General features: G+C 48.1%; 1 protein-coding gene across 1 annotated transcript in view; it reads left to right on the top strand.

Moving 5' to 3' along the window:
* The window catches only part of PXN (paxillin), a 71,478-nt gene that overhangs the window by 34,527 nt on the left and 13,021 nt on the right, over positions 1–23,930 (top strand). Inside the window, exons 2-6 of the mRNA XM_054006308.1 lie at positions 5,025–5,251; positions 5,785–5,894; positions 10,221–10,360; positions 10,559–10,760; positions 11,478–11,613. Coding sequence (XP_053862283.1) covers positions 5,025–5,251; positions 5,785–5,894; positions 10,221–10,360; positions 10,559–10,760; positions 11,478–11,613 — 815 coding nt within the window. The remainder of the gene's footprint in view (positions 1–5,024; positions 5,252–5,784; positions 5,895–10,220; positions 10,361–10,558; positions 10,761–11,477; positions 11,614–23,930) is intronic.

The raw sequence follows: 23,930 nt of genomic DNA, 5'->3' as shown, positions 1-23,930 counted from the left end.
AGCTACACCCTGAGCTGAAGTCAGATTCCACTTTAGAGCGGTCTTACCAAGAGAGGAGTCTCCTCTCCACAGTCTGACTTGCCATAGCAAAGCCTGTTGCTCCTTGTCTTATGAGCTGCTTCCACAGGTCCTGTTGGCTTAGCAATCTGGTGAAATTGGAGCACGAGCCATGCAAAGAGGTCAGGTATTGCTTGCTAAAGAATCTCATGATGTAAGCATTGCGACTGCTGTGTGTGTTTCATCTCTGCATTATTGATTCAGTGTTTTACAAGTGGAATGAAGTGATAACGGAGGGTAGGAATGGCATGGAGTAATATTGCTGTAGTAGACACTCCCCTTCTCCCAACTCCCCATCCTGCAATATTCTGCTCATGCTAGAAGGTCTGACAGTAACAGAGTGGAAAATGGGAGCCCCAGTGTTGGAGATTAGCAGCTATGGCCCTATATGCAGTTTCTATGTCACCAAGGGAAGACTGAGCCTTATTTAGTAACCAGTAAGTGGAATATTTTCCACTGCTATGCCCTCAGGTCTGTGTGCTGTGAATCTTTGGGAGTCCAGGTTGAGACACATTAAATACAGTCCTTTTGCTTCATTCCTGGCAAGTTTGCTCCACGGGGAAACAGTGGACCTGATGTTCTATTGTCAGATTGTGCTGTACCTGTCTCATTGCTACAAGAGGACTAAATCCATTCCCTGGAGTGAAGCCTCTGACCTCTCTTTGACCTTGGAAGTTTCCAGACTACAAGAGGAGCTCTAGCAGGTAGAAAGTCTCAATCGGAGACTGTAGTAAAACAGTAGAGTTACTGCAGCGTGTGTGGCTGTTACTGGGGTGTTGTCAGGTTGTGGTCCCAGAGATGCTGCAGTGTGTTCTGGGGGCCGGGAAATTGCAGTGTAAGTGGGACTGGCGGAAGGTTGGTATGCAAATCTAAAATAAGGGCAGCCCTTTGGAGCTGAACACGCAGAGTGATGGGGTTGCTGCCAAGTTAGCGAATTGCTCTGAAAGCTTCCCTCGAGCTGTGTGTAGAGCTCTATTGGCCAGCAGCAATACAAAAGCTATTGGTCCCCAGTGAGTTCAGATTTTTCAGTGAACATGTTTCATGTTGGTTGGGAAAGAGAAACCTTTTTATTTGCTTCTCCGATATCACACAGCACTACCTGTCTTGGAGGAGGAGAGGAATATTCAAGAAGGAACATTTCCTTAACCAAGAAATCAATCAAGACTGTAACATTTGTATGTTAGGAGGAGCCTGCAATGTGGGCTAGTCCAGTGTTGTTTCAAACTTTTTTTTTTTTTCTGGCAACCCAGTTGAAGAAAATTGTTGATGCCCGTGACCCAACAGAACTGGGGATGAGGGGTTTGGGTTGTGGGAGGAGCTCAGGGCTGGAGCAGAGGTTTGGGTATGGGAGTGAGGTCTGCGGGGTGGGCCGGGAATGAGGGGTTCGGTATGTAGGAGGGGGCTCTGGGATGGAGCAGGGTGTTGGGGTGTGGGAGGGGGTCAGGGCTCTGGGATGGGGGTGCAGGCTCTGGGGTGGGGCTGGAGATGAGGGGTTTGGGGTGCAGGAGGGGGCTCTGGATTTGGGGGGTTGGAGCTCAGGGCTGGGGCAGGGGACTGGGGCATGAGGTTGGAGGGCGGGCTTACTTCGGGCGGCTCTTGGTCAGTGGCCATGCTAAGGCAGGCTTCCTGCCTGTCCTGGTGCTGCAGATTGTGCTGCGCCTCGGAAGTGGCCAGCAGCAGGTCCGGCTCCTAGGCGGAGGCGCGCGGCTCTCGCCCGCAGGCACCGCCAATGGGAGTGCCGAGCTGGTGCTCGGGGCAGAGGCAGCGCGTGGAGCCCCATGGCCCCCCCGCCTAGGAGCCGGACCTGCTGCTGGCCACTTTCGGGACGCAGCCCGGTGTCTGAACAGGTAGGGACTAGCCTGCCTTAGCTGGACAGCACCGCCAACGGAACTTTTAACAGCCTGGTTGGCGGTGCTGACCAGAGCCACCGTGACCCAGTGCCTTACATTCCGCAACCCAGTACTGGGTCGCGACCCACAGTTTGAAAACCCCTGGGCTAGTCTATAAAGGCCTTGGCGGACCAATCCTTAGGGGGCACTTTTCCACTTGATGAAAGTGTCACAGACTGGTACAATTCAGCAGGGTCTGACCACCTGGGCCTCAGTGTCCCTTTTGGGAGTGAAGGTTAGTGTAGTGAACTGAACTTTACTCTACTCTTATGTTGACCTCAAAATGAGTTTCTCAGCTCTTCAGGTGGTTGCTCCCTATCTTATTTCCCTTCCTGCCTCTCTCCACCCAATGTGCACAGGCCTTGGGGGATCTTGCCCTGGTGTATGTAACTGAACTGCTCTGGAAGCAGTCTAAAACCAAAGCACAGTTCGTCACCAGCCTCCCTGATCATATGGCTCAGCTGCTCTGGCTGAGTAACTGTGAATGATCCCCCTCCAGCCTTTTTTTCTCCCCTCCTCCTTCAGCTTCCTGTTCCTCAGCTGTATAGTGTTTGCTCAAGTCAGGAAGGGGGAGGATGTGGGGGGAAGTTAATCATTAAACTGTACTGTCTGCCACGTAACCGTTCACAAGCAGGGAGTAGAGGGGTTGTGTCCATATTTCCTTTCTATACACCGTGGCTCTCTTTTTGTCAGTGGGCAGCTGGGAAGGTTGTGTTTCTTCTTTACATCACCTGCGCTTGCTCTCCACTCTCTCCCTTCCCCTCCTTGTCCACCCTGTCACATGCACAGACACACGGGACCAAGCAGGTGCATCTAGCTAGTTTCGCTTAGTTTTGTGCTGTGTAGCAAGAGGAAATGGAGTACCTTCTGCTCAGCCTCTCCTTTGAGAGGCAAGTGAGCTGAGAAAGCATTTTTTTGCGAGGAGCTGAAAGTTACGTGTCTGCCCCTTAGAGGGAGAAGAGCAGTAGAATGGGAGGGATAGGAAGGTGTGTCCAGAATGCCTTGCACAGGACTCAGTGCTTTTATTTGCTATGGGTGTGGAGACTCTGAAGGCTTGAGTTTGTGTGGTTTTCTTGCTTCCTGGTGGAGTCTGATTTGCTTTAGTCATTGGTCCGGAGAAGTGCATGGAGGCAAGAACCACACCTTCCCTGATAGATTGTGCAGGAAACTGTACACAAAACCACAGAGTCCTTGGACCTGCACAGTCAGAGCGGCGGCAGTACTTTCTTGGCTCCTCTGAGGTATGTGTCTGTATAGCTCTGGAATCCACCCGCTGTTCTGTTGCTTAAAAAAGGTTGGACTGACTTTTCCCCAGCTGTGAAAAGCCCTTGGGGAATCTGTTCCTGGGATATTTTGGCCACCATAAGATGACGACTGTGGTTTAAATGACTTGGAGTGTCTTTTGGTGAGACTAAAGTCATGGCATTAATTTAACATACCTCCTCTGCTGGGGCCCTCTATTCTGCCCTGCCATAGGGATGGGCTCTGATTTAAGAGGTCTTTCTCCATGGTAACACCTTGGCCCATGGAGGAAGATGCCCTTGGGAGAACAGGAAAGCCTCTCCTTCCTTCCTTTGTGTAGTGTAACAACTTCTGTCGCCCATTTGACCTTTGAATACAGTTTGGGTTATTGAATATGTTGGTCTTGTATGAGCTGCTCAGCTTGCGAAGGGGTTTTGAGGAGACAGCCAGTAGGCTGCCATCAGAGACTGTGTGATGCCAGCTGGGGTTTGGGAACTGTGCTGTGCTTTGGAAAACCCAGATGTCTGTGATGCCTAGCAAAGGGAGAGATTTTCCCTCTGGGTTCTGAAGGAGCTGCAATTGTGGTGGAGGGGATGGAGATCCAGAGCAGTTAAAGGGGCTTCTGGAGAAGCAGCTTAATCTCCTAGTCCTACGTAATCTGCATTACTTTACTGGACTCTAGCAGCGTTCTGTGTCTCTGAACTGTCCTGCCTGGTACATCTTGATGCTCTGGTAATGGAGAATGCCTGTGTCCCTTGTGGACCAGCTCCTCTCTTCTCTACTAGCCTTAAGTAGGTGTGCGTTGGAGTCCATTGCTCCTCTGTAAGGCTGGGCACCCAGCCAGTGAGGCTTTCTTTAGAAAGCAAGTACAGTACAGACCTGCAATGCTTCACTGGAGTTTCCGCCATTGGGGATTGCAGAAGGTGCCTTGGGGTGGGATCACAGGCCCAGCAAGCTGGGATTTGTCTGTGAGTCACTGCAAAGGGTGCTTGCTGTGCTTGGACTGGGCAAGGAGCAAAGTTTGCGGGAAGAAAGCCAAAATGGTGGGTACCCTTTTTCTTGCCCCATCTCAGAGGTTGAAGTGACTATTCTGATTGCAGAGAGAGTCTTACCCATTATGTGTTTCCCTCTGCCTGATGTGCTAGTGTGTATGTTTTTAGCTTTATGGAGGTTTTTTCTTCCCTTCAGAAATGTGTAAGCAGCCTCCACCCAGCAAGTTAAGAACTGTTTCCAGGCGATGAAATTGCATTTACCTGGCAGGCGCCATCCAGTTAACCGTTTGTGTGGCTTGCTGTGTGCTGAGGAGGAATCTTGTTCCTCTGGGAGGCAAATGCTAGCTTGCTGCACTGATAGACCGATTGAAACTTTTTGAAAACTGATTGAAAAAGTCTCTTTTGTGCCGGTTCAGGCTCCTTTGATTCCAGAGAAAATCCTTTCCGGGGAACTCGTTTCCTGGAGAAAGTGGCACTCACGAACCATGTTTTAATGATATGGGGCTTGTAATTAGTCTGTGTCAATATCTGACGTAGATCTGTCCGAGTTCTTTCACTGCAAAGCACAATGAGACCAAAAGCTCCTTGCTGCTGGGCTGTTCCCCAGTTTAGCACAAAATCCCAGATTGGGATTTCTTCCAGCTACTTTGGTGCCTCTTGAAGTTTCCTTTTATAACAGAGGTTTTACTGACCCACTTGCCCTGTCCAGTACAGTTTTGCAGGATGTGCAGTAGATCATCCATAGGGGCTGTAAATGTGACACCATCTGAATTGAGGGGAAGAGGAATTAACTGGTGGTCTGCGTAGCCAAGACAAAAAGACCTTTTGTGTTTTTTCTCTGCAGATGCTTTACTAGCGGACCTGGAGTCTACCACCTCTCACATCTCCAAACGGCCTGTGTTCTTGTCGGAGGAAACACCCTATTCCTATCCAACTGGAAACCATACATACCAGGAGATCCCAGTGCCCCCACCTGTGCCACCCCCTCCTTCCAGCGAAGCCCTGAATGGGACTGTGATTGACCCTTTAGACCAGTGGCAACCCAGTGTCTCCCGATACATCCACCAGCAAGTAAGTGTGCGATGCTAGGGGGAAGCGAAGGGGTCTGTGCATGTCTTCTGATCTGATGTGGAGCGTATCTAGGGTGCAGGAGATGAGGTGAGGGAGGGAGAGGATTGTGGGGAGTAAGGAGGCGTTTGGGTAATCAGCAGACTGGCATGTGGTGAGGAAATGGGGGAAGTTTCCCAACAAGATGGAGTGATTGGGGGAAGGGAGAGTCTAGGCACCCACTTCTGTCTGGTTTAGTGATAAAATACCAGTTGAAGACCCATCATCAATGTTCCAGTGAAAACCACAGTACAAAAGACTAGTATTAATCATCCACCTTGCAGCCTATGGAAAGGAGACTGGGAAGTTTCCAACTCAGAGGCAAAATTCCTAGGTGAGCTAGAGGGAGCGTGAGACATGTTGCCGGGCTAGCTTGTGCAATAGGGGTTGAGGCTGATCTGCAGCTGTTTGTTGTCAAGATTTGACCTGTTAACTTCACTGAAGTGTGCGCATGTGTTCAGTGTTCTCAGTCTCCAATACAAATCTCATTTCCTCAGTCCCAGTCTCCTGTGTACAGCTCCAGTGCCAAAAGTGCCAGTGCCTCCGTTCCCCGAGAGAGTGTCTGCTCTTCTTCCTCACGTGCCAGTGAAGAGGAGCACGTCTACAGGTATCCTGCCCCTCCCAGGGAGATGAGAAGCCTGAATTGTGGTGGGGGTGCTGTGGGCAGTAAGCGCTGCGACTCTGCTTCCAGTTACAGGAGGCGGGACAGATACTGACCCCCCCCACCCCCCCATCCTGTTTCGGTTTTACTGCTCAAGGCTCTCTAGAGTTCTGAACTCCTTTTTCATGGAGGTCATTGTTAATTTAGCCTTGTGGAAATGACTGAGATGGGAAAGCTGGTTTAATCCCTCCATAGGCAGGGTAGGAGGCAACATGATCCAGTGAATAGGGCACCAGAGAATCAGAAAAAAATGGCTTTTGTTTCCAACTCTGCCTGTGACTTTCTGTCTGATCTTGGATAAGTCACTTAACCTTCTGTGTTTGTTTTCCCAATTGTACAGTAAAGCCTCACTTAATGTTGTAGTTATGTTCCTGAAAAATGCGACTTTATGCAAAACGATGTTAAGTGAATCCAATTTCCCCATAAGAATTAATGTAAATGTGGGGAGGGGGCGGGATTTTTTTGGCTAGACAAAAGACATTAATTATATACATATGCAGTATAAGTTTTAAACAGTTTAATATTGTACACAACAATGGATGAGTGTGAAGCTTGGTTGAGGTGGTGGAGTAAGAGGGTGGGATATTTCCCAGGGAATGTCTTGCTGCTAAATGAGGAACGAGCACTTGGCTGAGCCCTCAAGGGTTAACAAGCCTCACACTCTACAAGGCAGCGTGGACTGAGGCAGGACGGAGGAAACACAATAGATGCAGGGCAGTGGCTGCAAACACTTCCCTGTAAAAACTGAACATGATGATGAACCCACGCGATCCAGCTAGAGCGCACCACTCCCTCCTCCTGACAGCACAGGCACGGCTGCACAGGTGCTGACTTTCACAAGTGCTTGGGGGGGGGCGGGGGTTGTGCATGAGTGATAGAGATGTGTGTTGCCCCTTTAAGTACGCTGGCCCCACTTCAAGTATGCTGCCCTTTTAAGAAGTTCAGACAGGAAGCATTGGCTTCCAGCAAGCTCCCCCCTTTCTGTCCCTGAGCCCTGGCCCCCTCCTCTGCTTTGTGGAGAGGGGGTATGGAGCGGGGGGGGGGGGGTGGCAGGAGCAGGGGGACATCCTGACATCAGCACCCTCTTCTCTTCCCCTCCCACCCCCCGCAAGCAGGAAGCTCCCGAGAGCAGCTCCGAGGCAGAGGGAAGGTCAGGAGCAGCGGGGGAGCACCTGAACTGCTGCTGGGCAGCTGCTGAGTCTCGTACCTTACAGGGAATTTAGGGGAGCTGATGGGGAGATGCCAGCCCCTCCGGTTCTAATCCCCAAGAGGAGGAGCTGCTCTTCCAGGGAATCCTGCAAGCGGTGGCCAAAGCAGGCGGCTGCCAAACAACGTGATAAGGGAGCATTGCGCAACTTGAAATGAGCCTGTTCCCTAATAGATCAGCAATGTAACGACGAACATCGTTAACCGGGACAACATTAAGTGAGGAGTTACTGTACGGGAAACCTGAGCCTGCTCTGACTCTATGGAGGAACAGCTCCATAAAAATGCAAAGGATAGTCTCCTGTATCCCATGTTAAGCGTCCTAGATGCAGTTCGTTAGAGGGGAGATAGAAGCTGCGTCCAGGGAACGACCAACAGAAATGATTCAGTTACTTGTGAACTGGCTGGATGTGAAGTGATTTGACTGATAAAATGACCTTGAATGAAGGAACAATCTGACTGCTCATGGCAAATTTATAAAGATTGCACTAACCCAAGGTCCCAGGGCCCTACAGGGCTGAAAGGTCCAAACCTGAGTCAAGTTGGGACCCAGGGTTCAAGCCCTGTTGGTTTGCTGTGTTGATGCAGCCCCACTAGACTCATGCTCTGGCAGTCTGCCAAAAGTATCCCACAATCCTATGGCTGATATTTTTGGTGGATAGTCCAGTTTTCCCACAGTGCATCATGAACAAAGGGCTAGAGCGGCCACATTTTGGGAGGGTGCTAGGAAGTCTGGGATTTGCGTGGCTGGACTCAGTCCTGTGTAATGCAGTGTAGACAGTGGAGCCCCAGGTTGGCACCCAGGGTTCAGCAATTCCTAACCTGAGGTTACAAATGTTGAAGCCCTAGATTAACAAACCCAGGATCTGTTAACCCGAGTTCTACTCATCCTGGTCTACATTGCAGTGTAGACACACCCAAACATGGATGCCCAGACCTTTCCCAGTCAATCAGTAATGGCAGATGCCAGGGGCATGAGAACTGCATGTAAATGGCACAAAATGGAGCAGTTTGCAGCTTTCCTTGTTTGTTAATCTCGGGGCATGGCTGGCGGGTCCCAGCAAGAAGTGCAGCCTGGCTGCGTGGATCAAGATGACACATTGCATACTGGGGCTACAACATCGGTGGACTTCACCTTCAGATTCAAGATGGGGGTAGCCACTGGTCGTATTCTGGAACTTCAGGGTTGTCATTTGTACTGTAGGCTTTGTGGAGTCCTAAAGCCTGTAACAATACCATTCTGATATGGCAGGGAGATAGATAGTGGGTGTGATTGTCGGTCACAGGACTGGCAGCCAGGAAGTGTTGATTTCTAATCCAGATTGGAAACTAACTTGTTTTGTGACATTAAAGAAATCACTTCTCTCTGTGCCTCAGTTTTTCCTATCTGATAAACTGTGGTAAACTTATTTCCTTCCCAGAGTGGTTGCAAAGATTAATGTCTACAGCACTCTGAAGATGGAAAGCACTACAAGTGCTAAGTATTGGTATGAAAATGGGGAGTGGGGGTGCAGAATATCCCTAAGGGATAAGTAGTGTCTAAAACAAACATCACACACAGTTCTATATTAAAATTACATTAAATGTCCATATTTAATGTGGTGTTATGATGGTCATTAAAAATTGTTTAAGTGGAGTAGCACCCTGGAAGGTGAAGGATTGTGTAGCAGTTTATTGGGGCTTAAAGAGAGACCTAATGCCCTGCTGGTGGGTTTCTGTCACCATGTACCCTGCTGTATGCTGTTTTATCACTTAGTAGTTAAGGAGGCTAGACCAGGGGTGGGCAAACTACGGCCTGCAGGCTGGATCTGGCCCCTCAGGGCTTTGGATCCGGCCTGCAGGACTGCCTCCAGTGGCCCCACGGGCCCCGCGCCATTCTCAGAAGTGGCCGGCACCACTTCCCTGCGGCCCCCGGACCGGGGAGGCAGAGGGCTCTGTGCATTGCCCTTGCCTCCAGGCAGCGCCCCCCACAGCTCCCATTGGCCGGGAATGGGGAACCGCAGCCAATGGGAGCTTCAGGGGAGGTACCTGGAGGGGCAGCAAGGGCAGCACACGCGGAGCCCTCCGTCCCCGCTCCCCGCAGCGGCGTGGGGCTGGGGACAGGACAGGCAGGGAGCCTGCCGTGGCCCCAGTGTGCGCCGCTGCCACCCTGGAGCTGCTTTAGGTAAGCGGCGCTGGGCCGGAGCCCGAACCCCACCTGCACCCTGCCCCCAACTCCCTGCCCTAAGCTCCCTGCCTGCACCTCACACCCTGCCTGCACCCCAACTCCCTGCCCTGAGCCTCCTTGTACATCCTGCACCCCAACCCCTGCCTTGAGCCCCCCCCGCAGTATGCACCCCTGTCCTGAGCCCCCTTTGCACTCCGCACCCCTCCTGCACCCCAACCCCCTTCCCAGAACTCCCTCATACACCCTGCACCCCTCCTCTGCCGCAATCTCTTGCCCTGAGCCCCTTCCTGCACACCGCACCCCCTCCCACACACCGCACTCCCTCCCGCACCCTAACCCTCTGCCCCAGCTCTGCATACAATTTCCCCACCCAGATGTGGCCCTCGGCCCAAAAAGTTTGCCCATCCCTGGGCTAGACAGCAGAATGCTGGGTGGGGTATGTACTTCAGTTGCCTTCCCTTCCTCTAAACCAGCCATGCTTCACCTCTTCCTCAAGGAGGGAATTTCTTTCTTGCTTTTGTGATGTCAGTGGAAACAAATGACTTTCTTCTATGCTAGCTAATGGTTCTGCTTCTCTTCTGCATATCCTTGATCTGCAGTTTAACCCTGTGCTACGTGCAGCCATAGAAATCTTTGTTCATTGCTGCTATTGTGGAGTGAGGACACAGCTGATCAGCTGCTTTGTTGCTAATGTGCTCCAACAATGAGCACCAGCCGATACTATGCTGAGTGCATTTATTGATTGTATTTTTAGTGTGTACGTTAAATGTCTTGGGTTCCTGACAAGGTGCCTGTGGGGCACTTGTTACAAAGCTTTCCCCAGACCCCACCATGCTTCATCTTTCACCCTAAAGGGGGGTGACTCCAGTTTTACACTCCTCTTTTCCCTCTCAACCCAGTTTTCCCAACAAGCAGAAGTCTGCAGAACCATCTCCCACCATGATGAGCTCTTCATTGGGCAGCAACCTGTCAGAACTGGACCGACTGCTCCTAGAACTGAACGCTGTTCAGCACAATCCCCCTACTGGCTTCCCAACAGGTAGGAAGTGATGACCCATGTGTCAGTGCTAGGTATGTTAATGCCTGGATCTCACATCTCCCTCCATGTATAAATCTCCCTGTAACTCTTTCTTTCTCCCCTGCCCAGTTCAGCCTCCTTTTTGCCCTCCCCATATTGTACCTGCCTCTCTTTCCACTGTAAGTGAGGGTCTATTGATTCTGTTTCTTTTCCTGTAAGATGAAGCCAGCAGAAGCCCCTCCCTGCCCAGTGGGACTGGACCTCACTATGTTGTCCCAGAGAGCACTAGCTCTTTGGGGGTGAAGGCAGCACCCCCTACAAAAGAGAAGCCAAAGCGGAACGGAGGGCGTGGGATTGAGGATGTGCGTCCCAGTGTGGAGAGCCTTTTGGATGAACTGGAGAGCTCTGTGCCAAGTCCAGTGTGAGTACTGACCCAGCTACTGTTCCCTTGGGTGCCGGGGGCGTTGGGGCAGAGATGGGTTAGTGACTCCACACAGTTTAATGACAGCAGTTAGGAGAGTGCAGTACTGGCTGGGCAGATGGCCTCCTGTTTCCTTGGTAATGAGGGGATTTGCTCTCTCCAAACTGGGGAAGGTCAAGGAGGAAGTTGAAGATTGTGGCCATGTCTGCTTCTTTTTTGGGCTCAGATTTACTGCAACTGCCATTGAGTCAGAAGCTGCTAACGTTGGAAAAACAGATAAGCGTCTAATGGGTCACTTTACCATTTGGGGATACATGTTCAAATCCAGATGGACCTGTCCTCCGTGAACTTATCTCATTCTGTTTTGAACCCAGTTATGCTGACTGAAAATTGTCACCATCTGACCAAATAAATTGGGTGGGTCTCAGTCTAGTGCCTACTGGATGGTTGCTCATATCACAAACTATCACAACGGCATCTTTGGCAGTCTCCTAGCGAGAGCAAAGGGTTGGAAGTGCCACAAAAGCGGATTTCCTGGAAGGCCTGTTGAGGCGTATTTGGGGTCCAAGCGTGGGGAATCTGGCTGTGCTGTTTTCCTTGCTGTACCTGTCCTGGGAATAAACAGAATCCCAAGAGCTGAGGCTGTCAGCCTGGGATTTTTGACCACCACCATGTTCAAATGTAACGTGTGTGGTTTTGTTTTGTTTTTTTTATCAGCCCTGCCATCACTGTGAACCAGAGTGAGGTAAGCAGCCCACAGCGGGTCACCTCCAGCCAGCAGCAGACTCGCATATCTGCTTCTTCAGCCACAAGAGAACTGGATGAGCTGATGGCATCTCTCTCTGACTTCAAGGTGCCCAACCGTAATAACTTCTGATCTTGTGTTCTCCACTCACTTGTCTGTCGTCCATTTCTACTGACCGCCTCCTCTCCTCAGATCACCCACTGCAACCGTTACTCCTTGTACCAGTCAATTCTCGGTGGTGTATTAGTGCTGTCAAAGTGCTGCTGCAGGTGTGATTGGTGTGATGAAGTCTTATATCTGGTGTGGATAATGCAGAGACTTGTAAACTAAGATCTGTCAGGGTTTACCCTAGTGTAGCATTCAAAGGGACTAGGCTAATCTTCTGAAGTGGTGAGCAATAGATAGGATATGCTGATGCCAAGTGCAGATCTCATAATGTCCAGAAGTCTCTTAGAAGCAGGGAGGATTTTCTGATGTAACTGCTGCTGTGTCGTCCCAAGTGCTTAGCTAGCATTCAGGGGTGTTTCTCCCCATGCCAAGCACTGGATCAAGGCAATGCTTATCTCTGTCAACATCATGAGGGGAAATCCCAGCTGGTGTAGTGCCCACTTTTTTGTTCTGTTTCAGGAAAAACACTTCATTGAAATAATGATTCACTGCACCTATGTTGCCCAGCAACACCAATTTGTACGGTGGGGATATCTTTTGTGGGGGATAGGGAGGAGTGTGACAATGTGTGATTCACGGTGAAGTGAAATGCTTTGTTGGCAACAGATAGGAGCTGAGTTTTTAAGTGTAGAGTCCATTGTTTTGGTGGGTTGTAATTTAATAAGAGGAACCCATCTATTTACTGGCAAAGACCAGCCTCTGCTGCTCTGGAGGATATCTCCTTTGTTGCCCTTGATTTTTCCCAATCAGGAAGATGGGAGATGATTTTTGAGACTTCCAGGCAGATGATTTGGGCAGTAAAGATTTCATCTCAAAGGGCAAGAAATTTCCAGAGTTGGGTTCAGGTAAAAATGGGGTTGACGTCTAAGCCTTTTGGGGCAGGAGGATGGGAAGTGCTGCATCAACACATCTGCTGGAACATCCGAATTTTCATACTGGATCAGACCAATGATCCAGCTATTTCACTGGCTAGTACCAGCTGGTTGAGAGGAAGGTTGAAGGAAAAAAAAAAAAAGGAATAACCTGCCCATGAGGGAAGTTGCTTCCTCAGTTAGTGGTTACCTTATGACCTGGAGTGAGAGGGTTTGTATCCCTTACATAAGATTTTTATATAGATAAATATAGATATTACACATGCTCACACAAACATTGGATGGTCTCATCCTTTCAGATGTATAATACTTTTTCTTATCATGCATAGCTAACCTGTGAAACTCATTGCCACATGATATCATTTATGCTACAATCTTAGCAAGATTACTAAAAGATTCCATTTTATGATTTTTAATATTTTGAATTTTACTTGAATTGAATCTCTCTTCTATTATGAGTGAGGGTAAAATAGGAGTGCCTGACTTACCCTCTTTATAACACTCATTGTTTTGTGTATTTCTACCATATCCCCCCTTAAGTCTTTTTTTCCCCCCTAATCCAGTAAAGTCCCAATCTTTTCAATCTGTTTTCATATGAAAGTTTCTCCAGGCCTCTGACCATTTTTGTCACCTGAATGCCCTCTGTTCCCACTGTATTTATTTGTTTTTAGATGAGCAACCAGAGCTCAAGAAATATTCCAGAATGGGGGAGAGGGTAACATGGATTTATGACATTAGATTTTCAGTGTTTTCATTCCTTGTGCACCCTACCATCATTTGCTTTTTTGAATGCTGCTATGGGGGGGACAGATAGCTCAGTGGTTTGAGCACTGGCCTGCTAAACCCAGGGTTGTGAGTTCAATCCTTGAGGGGGCCATTTAGGGATCTGGGGTAAAAATCTGTCTGGGGATTGGTCCTGCTTTGAGCAGAGGGTTGGACTAAATGACCTCTTGAGGTCCCTTCCAACCCTGATATTCTGTGATTCTATGTATGGAGCAAAGGCTTTCATTGAGCTGCCTGTTTCTCTTAAGTGTTTACAGTTAATTTAGAAACCAGAAATGGGTGTGAGGACTTTACATTTGGAAGGAATAATTTACATTATTTTGCATTTGTTGCAATGAATTTAATCTGCTATCATGTGGCCCAATCTCCTAGTTTTGTTAGGATCTTATGAAGTTCCTCAGAGTCTTCTCTAGTCTTGACTAACTTAATCTTGCATCACCTGCAGATTTTGTCACTTGGCTGTTCACCTTTTGTTCTCACATCAATAATATATTAAACGATAACATCTCTAGTCCAGAGCATATTAACCTTCTGTATGTTGAAAATTGACAGTTTATTCAACTGTGCAGTTAGATAGAAAAGAATTCCCTCTTTGATAGTCCCAAGTCTATTATTCAAGCCAGAGACAGGTGACTTCGAAGCTGCAGGATAACCTGTTCAGCAGCCATATGTTCATGACATTGTCAATGTTTAGCAAATAAAATCTCATTGTGGCTACTGGCACTAAGCACAGGTATACACAAGCGGACTCTTGATGACTGAGAAACGTCCTCCTGCTGCCTAAGGACTTCAGCTTTCCAGCCTTTTGTGTCTCTTCTCCAGAAGAGGCACTTGGGGTCGGGAGTCTGGAAGCCTGGGGGCTCGACTGTCTTACAGTCATTGGAAAGGCTGGGAGACTAAAGATCAGAGCACTAGTAAAAGCTGCCTGGCAGGATGGGTGGTGTTTGGCTGGGCCGTTAGTCTCAGAATACTCTTGTCCCCCTTGCTTGTTTCCTAGCTGTATTGGTGGCTGAGCCCAGGGAGCAAACCAGAAAATTTGGACCGTGCATTTGGGTTTCCGAAGTTACCCTCGACAGCAAGGGTTAGGGACTGTTTGGTTTTGTTTTTTGAATAATTTTGGTTTCATAAATACAGTAACTCCTTGCTTAAAGTTGCAGTTGTGTTCCTGAAAAATGTTACTTTAAGCAAAATGATGTTAAACGAATCCAATTTCCCCATAAGAATTAATGTAAATGGGGAGGGGTTAGGTTCCAGGGAATTTTTTTTCGCCAGACAAAAGAGTGTGTGTGTGTGTGTGTGTGTGTGTGAGAGAGAGACACACACACATTGTGTGTTTGTGTGAAAGAGAGAGAGACAGACACACAAACACCATGTGTGTGAGAGAGACGCACATTGCCCTTTTAAGTACGCTGACCCCATTCTAAGTATACTGCCTTTTTAAGCAGATCAGCAAGTTGAGACAGGTGATGGGGTACAGGAGCCGGGGGGAGGGGGATACCCTGACATCAGCTCCCACCCCCCTGCACAGCAAGCAGGAGGCTCCAGGGAGCAGCTCCAAGGCAGAGGGCAGGAGCAGCACAGGGCAGTGTGGGGAGGGACAGCTGAACTGCTGGCAATTGATAACCTGCTCGTCGGCTGCCGCACAGGGAACTTAGGGGAATGGGAAGCTGATGGGGGGGCTGCTGGCCCACCCTGGTTCCAAGCCCCCACCAACTAGCTCCTTCCTGCAAGCAGTGGACAAAGCAGGCGGCTGCCAAACGTTATAAAGGAGCTTTGTGCAACTTTAAATGAGCATGTTCTCTAAGTGATCTGCAACGTAACAACGTTAACCGGGACAGGAGTTACTGTATGAAGTTACATTTCTGTGAGATGCTGACGTGCCTAACTGTGTAACTGAAACTTACAGCTACTCCAGTGGTGTTGAGACTGCATAAACATCTCCATATCTATTTCTCTTTATTTCCATTATGAGAATGGCCATACTGGGTTAGATCAATGGTTCGTCTAGTCCGGTATCCTGTCTTCCTAAGTTTAGAGACATCCAGAGCATGGGGTTGCATCCCTGACCATTTTGGCTAATAGCCATTGATGGACCTATCCTCCATGAAGTTATCTAACTCTGTTTTGAACCCAGTTATGCTTTTGGCCCTCACAACATTCCCTGGCAACAAGTTCCACAGGTTGACTGTGTGTTGTGCGAAGAAGTACTTCCTTATGTGTGTGTTAAACCTGCTGACTTAATTTCATTAAGGGGTACCTGGTTCGTGTGCTATGTAAAAGGGTAAAAACACAGCTTTATTTGCTTTTTCAACACCATTTGTGATTTTATAGATCTCTATCATATCTGATAGTTTTCTTTTCCAAACTGACCAGTCCCAGTCTTTTTAATCTCTCCTCATATGGAAGCTGTTCCATACCCTTAGTCATTTTTGTTGCCCTTCTCTGTACTTTTTCCAATTCTAATCTCTCTGTTTTTGAGATGAGGTAACCAGAACTGCATGCAGTATTCAAGGTGTGGGCATACTATGGCTTTATGATATTTTCTGTCTTATCTATCCCCTTTTTTGACTTCCTCTGCATATTGAGCAGATGTTTTCAGAAAACTATCCATGATGACTCCAGGATCTTTCTTGAATGGTAACAGCTCATTTAAACCCCATCATTTTGTCTGTATAGTTGGGATCGTTTTCCAGTGTGCTTTACTTTGCATTTATCTACATTGAATTTCATCTGCCATTTTGTTGCCCAGTCATTCAGTTTCGTGAGATCCCTTTGTAACTCTTTGCAGTTTGCTTTGGACTTAACTACCTTTAGTAATTCTTATATCATCTGCAAACTTTGCCACCTCACTGTTTATCCCTTTTTCCATATACATTTATGAATATATTGAACAACACTGGTCCCAGTACAGATCCTTGAGACCCTGATGTTTACTTCTCTCCAATGTGAAAACTGACCATTTATTCCTACCCTTTGTTTCCTGTCTTTTAACCTGTGACTGATCCATGAGAAGACCTTCCCTCTTATCCTATGACTGCTTATTTTACTTAAGAGCATTTGGTGAGGAACCTTGTCAAAGGCTTTCAGGAAGTCCAAGTGCACTGTATCCGCTCGATCACCCTTTTCCACATGTTTGTTGACCCCCTCAAAGAAGTCTAATAGATTGGTGAGACATGATTTCCCTTTACAAAAGCTGTTGACTCTTCCCCGACATATTGTGTTCATCTGTGTCTGATTTGAGTTTTTTTTACTGTAGTTTCAACCAATTTGCCTGGTACTGAAGTTAGGCTTCTCAGCCAGTTAATGGGCAGGATCACCCAGGAGTCTTTTTTTAAAATTGGTGTCACATTAGCTATCCACCAGTCATGTGGTACAGAGTCTGATTTAAGCAGTAGGTTATATACCACAGTTAATAGTTCTGCCATTTCATATTTGAGTTCCTTCAGAGCTTTCAGGTGAATAGTATCTGGTCCTGGGGACTTTATTGTTTAATTGATAAATTATGTTCCAAAACCACCTCTCTTGGCCACTTGTCTGTTTCTTGTCAACCTCCTCTGTTGACATCACCACCTGCTCCCAGCAGTTACTTTCCCTTTTCTCTCACCTCCCAGTTGTTTCACTCTTCCCCTCTTCCTTTTTGTTTTTCACCCCTCAGTTCTGCTCTCATGTGCTAGCTCAGTTGCACAGTTGAATTGACAAGGTGTCTGGCCTATTTTGCTTTGTTGGGACCATGAATAGAGGCAGGGAGCAGCAGGTCTTTGCATGTCAAATGTTGATGCCCTGCTCTGCAGTGTACTCTGTAACTGTGAGAGATGAAAGGCTGTCCTTACTTCTGAGCTCCAGTCCTGTGCGTGTATGAGAGAGGCAGAGAGGAATAAGGCAAACATGCTAAGAAAGATGATTGATTAAAGCCAGGAGGACAAAGTCCAGACAGAAATGACAGCGTGTGGGTGGGTGATGTGGGCTTTTTGTTTGCTTTTAGTTCAGTTTTCTGCAAGCCATAGAGTAAAAGGTGCTGTTGCAGGCTGATGCATTAACCTTAATGAGTTGCTCATTCTGTTCGCTTACAGAATCCATTTGATTGTGTTGTTTGGCTTATCAGTCAGCTGGGCACTGAGGTTACTGAATGCACGAGTTTTGCACCTTTCGCATCTCTGTGACATGTGATTCCTCCTTACTATGTGACTTGGTGTCTGCATTAACCAGCCTCCTATTGTAGTGCAGCTCTTTATACATTAACTGCTGCATTCATTTTGTTTTAATATTTTTAACATGTTGGAAAAATGATTTTTAGAGCAAAATAAGCAACCTTACCTTGAAAATGACTGGATTTTAGAAAGCTTGAAAATTTTGTCCCAAACTCAGGTAAAAATAGGAACGCCTTAACCATGGCATCTATGCTTCAGAGGGCAGTTGGTATGTAAGGGAGAACAAATAGTGTAAACACACAGGAGTTTTCTAATAATTAATACACTTCAATATAGCACCTTTACTGCCAGAGTGTCTCTGTGCTTACAAACTATAGCTCGGAGGGAAGAGTGCCCTGTAATGAATCACTAGCATCGCTTTCTGCTGCCCTTTGGGTTTTCCTAGAGAGGTCTCCCATTCAGATGCGTACCAATCCCATTCCTGCTTAGCTTGGCAGTCTGACATCACAGACAAGTTCTGTGATTGCATAGACCAGGGGTAGGCAACCTATGGCACGGGTGCTGATTTTCAGTGGCACTCACACTGGCCACCGATCCGGGGAGCTCTGCATTTTAATTTAATTTCAAATGAAGTTTCTTAAACATTTTAAAAACCTTATTTACTTTCCATACAACAATAGTTTAGTTATATATTATAGACTTCTAGAAGGAGACCTTCTAAAAACGTTAAAATGTATTACTGGCACACGAAACCTTAAATCAGAGTGAATACATGAAGACTCGGCACACCACATCTGAAAGGTTGCCGACCCCTGGCATAGACACTCCAGTCCCCTAAGCTGGAAGGGCCTGTGGCTTCCATCTGCTGGAGGGTTTTGCCTGCATCCAAATGAATTCTAGCACTTTAATCATGACACCCAATGAGGTAAGTAAATTGTGTTGGCTGGGATTTTCAAAGGAGCCCATGAGAGTTAGACACCCAATTCCCATGGGGGTTAAACACCCAACTCCCTTAGGCACCTTTGAAAATTCCAGCCATTATCCCTAATACTAAAAAAGGGAAATTAAACCCCGAAATGAGTTGGTGTCGGAGCTAGGATTAGAACACAGAGGCTCTTGTTGCCACTGTCATGCTAAGTGCTCTACTGAGCTGTCCCTCTTGTGGTAAGAGGCCTCACTGGCTGCCCAAATGTAGCTGTAAGAGGGAGAATGAGAAATCCTTTTATCAGTGGCAGACCAAGTGATCTCAGCTGTGATACTCTTCCCCCTCCCCCCCGCCCCCCAAAAAAGTGACTATAGGCTAACTCTGTAAGGAAATGGGCTATAAACTTGATTTAAAAATGATCTTTTTACGTGGGTAAATTCCCCAAATCAGGAGTCATTGGGTGCAGTGGCAGACTTAGTAGGCCACAGTGGCTGGTTTGGGAGTGCACACAACAAGCCACGCTAATTTCTACTCCCTTAAGGAAATGGAAAGAATTCCTGTTTGTCACGTAGGAGCTGACATAGTGGACAGGATCAGAGCCATGATCTATCAGCTTTAAAATATAAGCAATGGAGAACTAAAACCAGGGTACCTGCCCCTGACCATTTCAGAGCATGTTTTGGAACAAAATGTATACTTCTCTCACCCAAATATAAAGGGGGCAAGAAAAGTGGGATGGGTGAGGAAGAAGAGAGTTAAATGCAGGGCTCCCGAAGGACAACCTCTGAAGTCCTAGAATGCTTCCCTCTGATTCATCATGTATTCGACCCAGAGAAGAGCCTTGTGATTTGAGCAGGCCAGAGCCTGAGTCATGTACTCCTCTTGCCGTGAGTGCCCCGAGGCTACTGTATCAGGGAGGCAAATATTATGGCTTACATGCTTCATTGTTTTCTTTGAAAAGTATAAAGAAGAACAGGAGTACTTGTGGCACCTTAGAGACTAACAAATTTATTAGAGCATAAGCTTTCGTGGACTACAGCCCACTTCTTCGGATGCATAGTATGTAAATTTCTATGCAAATTAATGCAAGTGTCTGATTCAGAGAAAGTTGCTAATGTGACTATCAGTCTTGGTCTAATGGGCTGGGCCCTTGGGGCAGATGCATCAGCCCCATTTACAGGAGAAAGAATTAACTGCGGCTTTGAAGAGCCTAAGAAAAAGTACTCAATGAATGGCTGCATGATCTTTCCTCATTCCCAGCACCCTCCTTGGACAAGGGGCACAGCTGTGTGTTCACATTCCACACTCTGAGGTCCCACTTGTCCATCCCGGCTACCTTCATGGCTTCATGTCAGGAGGGCTCTGTGGTTTGCAGGCTTTGATTGTTCTGCCATGTTGTGCCTTGTTCTTTTCCTTTCCTCACCTCTATCTCTATCTTCCCCCCTCTCTGTTCCTCTTTTTTTTGTCTTGTTTTTACAGGCTGTTTCCACTCTGTCACTGATTTCTGAACCCTCCCTGGAGCTGCTTTCCAGCCCAACAAATCCAGACTCAATCGACTCTCCTTCCCGTACAGTTCTGCTGCCCCAGTCAAAACCCCATGGGACAGGCCACAGCAGGGACTTTCCAGCCCTGCTGCCACCTGCCACCTTGGAAGTCCTTCATATTGAAGAAGGCGGCAGCAGCGCTGCAATTGCAGCTATTCCAGGACGTTCTGCCACCACTCCACAGCTCCCCTCTGTGGCTCGGATGGGTCAGTCACTTCCAGAGGACTTTGCTATTTCTGCTCCTTTTGGGGATCATGTGCTTTCTTTGAGCTCAGTCAGGCTGAGCCAAAAGTCAAATCCTCCTAGAGAGGTGTCGCAGGCCATGAAATCCTCCAAGACGGAATCTCTGTGTGTTCCTTCTAGTGCAGAGGCCCACAGTCAGGGGCTTGATGAGGCAAAAGCCACTGAAAAGAAAGAGCATAGAACTGAGACCAAGCTCACAACTGTTCCTGTTTCTAGCCCCAGCATAACCAGCCAAGTGAAGGGGCAGACACCCAAGGAATCAGCAGAGCAGGCCATTTTCAGGGATAATTCAGCCTTTCCTTCCCAGAAGGATGGAAACATGGAAGCAGCTTTAGATCAGCTGTGGGCTCTGGAGCTATCTGAGCTTATACCAGAGCTATATTCTGAGAATGACCATGTCTTGCAGTCAGCGTGTGAGCCTCATATTGTGGCTGTGGACCGGTGGGATGTCTTCCCAGATACTAAAGGCCAGTTGGGTCTTGGAGCAGAACAAGGACAGAAGCAGGATGCTGAAATTGAGCATGAAAGCAGGACAGATGACTCTCCTGATATGGTTAAAAAGAGGCAGAGCAGAGAGAGAACTCCTAGGAAAGGTGGCCCTACTAAGAGCAAGCCAGGAGAAGACCGGGAAAGAGAGCAAGTCAGAAGCTCAACAGTCACTCCAGAAAGGGCTGAAAATGTTTGGAAGGATGAATTGGATCTGCTGTCTGTCTCCAAGCCACCTATTGAGAGGATTTCTGCATCGGGCCAGGCAGGCATTGAGTGAATGCAGGAGTGTGCGGGTTCTAGCTAGGCGCCTGTGCATGGTGTGAGTGCATATTTGGGCTCTTCCAGAGCAGTCTGATGGCTTACTCCAGACTAACAGCATGCTGGTCTGGGGTGCTTGGCGTCACTATAATGACAGCTGCATGGCGCAGAGGTCTGAGATCCTCCAATCTAGCAGCAGCTTTGTGGTACCTTTTGCATGTGGATCAGTGATTGGCTGCTTGTGCAGCATAGAACAGGAATAGCATCCATAATCTGCAGGCTGTCTCCTAGCTAGAATGGGGCAAGTGCATGATCTCTAGAGGTCTCTGAAGAGCAAAGTGCTGTTCCCCAGTGATGGAGGGATTTGCTAAGGACTGTCCAGACTTGGGATGGCAACTCCTCTTCTCTGCTGGCTTAGCTCTGAGCCTGTTCAAGTAGTGACACTGGAGCTCCTAGGGTCCTTCCAGCACTAGAAATGCTGTGTGCATCTCAGAATCCTCTGTGCTGGGGAATTTTATTTCCCCCACAACTGCGGAGGGGAGGGATGAAAAGAAGCTGACCTGGATCACTGTGGTGTTAGGGAAACCATAACACCCAATGGGGTGATCTTGTTGAACTGTGACCTTGTACCTCCAATCATGGCTTCGTGCTGGATAATCTCTCTTCATTGTGTAGCCGGAGTTCTTTTTAGCTGCTATGACTGGCCTGGCTGGGATTTTCCTTGCACTGAGTCACTGCTCTGGGCTGTGCCAAGAGGAGCTTTGGCATTGTGCAATAAATACCATCACTCTTTATGCTCACAGTTGTCACTAATAGTTTAAGTTTGTGCTGCTGCATCTTGGGGCTTGCTCTTGCATTACTCTTTTCATGCTGAACCTGTCACCTTGTCATTCAGATAAAATCTGTAATTGAGAGGACAAAAGAGACCTTAAACGTGCACCCAATGTATCGTGAGCGCTCACCGAGGCGGAAAGTAGGGCCAGTCATATTTCATAAGACTGTGTCCCAGGATCGCTTGATTGAAGAGCTGCAAGACAGATTGGGAATCAGCAAACAGGAAGAGGAGGAATGGAAAAGCCAGGAAGACTGGCTGACTGAGGGGGTCATTGTCACCGCCAGGCCACAAAGGAAGCAGCAGGATGGTGGACAGCAAGTACAGAAGGTAGAGAGCAAACTCTGTACTAGGGTTTCCCCCATGTCGCTCTGCTCAGAAGGTCTCTAACAGAGACGTAGAGTAGGAGGTGGGTGTGACAGGTCTCTGGAGAGTCCTGGGATAGCTTTGGAATCTGACTCCTCTGTCCTAGCACTGTTCCCTTTACAGATCAGCTAGGAAATCCAAATCCCAGCTATGTAGGAATTGGAGTAAGCAATCTCTTGGGAGGGCAGTGTTATCTGATAGGAAGTCTAATGTTGTGTAAGGTCAGGCATTGAAGTGAGGTTTATTTTCATGCCACAGTGGGGAGGTCAGTCAATAAGCAGACAGTATTTCTTTCTTTACTTGGCAACATGATATGTTTAGATGTAAGATAAGGAACCTGCCCTGAAGTGCTTATAGCTAGGCAGGTGTTGCTAGGTGCCTTCTCCTTGAGACTCGGGCACTTCCTCAAAGAAGGTCTATTGAAAATGGCACCATGGCCTCTATTTCTGGTTGGCTACAGCAGTGAGGTTGGCCTGCTTGCACTCTGTGGTCTGACGTGAAAGGAAAGTAGAGAAGTGCTAGGTAGTGAGTGCCATGTTACCGTCTGTTTCATGCTGCCTGTCCTTCTGTTGCATGAAGTGCTTCTCCGTTCATCTCCAGATTTGTTCACCTTTCTCCCTCCTTTCTTTCTAGATTATAATTCCTCCAGAATCCCCCCTGCCCATGAGAAGAACAGTCTCTGTGCCAGCTTCTCCCCCACTCCAGCGTCCCAAAGAAGCTGCCAAGATTTTCCCTGCCAAAGCTTCTTCCTCTTCTCACCCTATTCCCTCTCCGCTTCCTCCACCCCCTCCTCCATACCCGCCACAACCTTCCTATGTACCCTCTGCTGCTGCTCCTAATCCAGTCTCCTGCTCCTTCAGCTTGCCTCCCCAGCCTCTGTTCCAGTGGGAGACTTCTTCTGATGACTACCAGGAACTCTCTGTGGTGGGCACTCCTCCCTCTGAAGATAATAGATTCTTCCATTCTCCCCAAGCCCTGACTGAGCCAGTGGTAGCATCTTCTCCTCCCAAGACAGTATCTTCTGTTGGCTGTCAGACTGATGAAGATCCATTCTTCCCACCGATGCAGGCATGCTTTTCCTTGTGCTCTTCATTGAACAGAGCAATTACAAGTCTGAATCCAGCACTTCCTGGCCTGTTGGCTCTCTAGGTAGAGCGTTTGGGTAAAGGCTGGTACTGGGCTGCTCTACAGAAGATGAGTTTAGTGCTGCCAGTGGCTGATTTTTCTATCAGATTTGTCCCTTTATAGCAGTGTGAGGTGCACATGCATGGAACGATCCAGATCCTGTGTCCGTTTGCTGGCCACATCCATGTGGCATTGGGAATGGACCATGATCTTTGTTTCTCGCCATTGAACTGAAGGAATCAAGTCCATTAGTTTAGGGCCCAATACTCCCTTCCACAGTGTGGCACTGAGGGGAAGGGAGAAAAATGTGGAAAAGCCTGAGAACCAGAAGAAGAGGCTGAACAGTAATTCCACATGCCCCTGAACCCCACCCATGTGGACACGGCTCAGCTGGGATTCTGTGGGGTTTGGGGTGTAGTGCAGAGGCAATAAATTGCTGCTCAGTATGTCCTGCTCTCTAAGCCCAGGGAGAATCCTGCTAGAAAAGCGTAGGAAGACCCAGTACCTGAGCAGGCCTGATTCCATCCGTTATAGGTAGTGACCCTCATACGCAAGCCAGTGCAGTATAGCGTCAATCTCCACAAGCACCAATCCATCAAGGAGGCTCCTCTGCATCATGAATTGTTGTCATACTTTGCAGGTGATCCCTACTCCGCCATTGGTCCGACGTAC

The sequence above is a fragment of the Malaclemys terrapin genome, chromosome 16 (assembly GCF_027887155.1).
Source record: "Malaclemys terrapin pileata isolate rMalTer1 chromosome 16, rMalTer1.hap1, whole genome shotgun sequence".
NCBI classification, from domain to species: domain Eukaryota; kingdom Metazoa; phylum Chordata; order Testudines; family Emydidae; genus Malaclemys; species Malaclemys terrapin.
The sequence above is the reverse complement of the archived record's forward strand: the minus strand, read 5'-3'. Positions and strand labels throughout refer to the sequence as shown.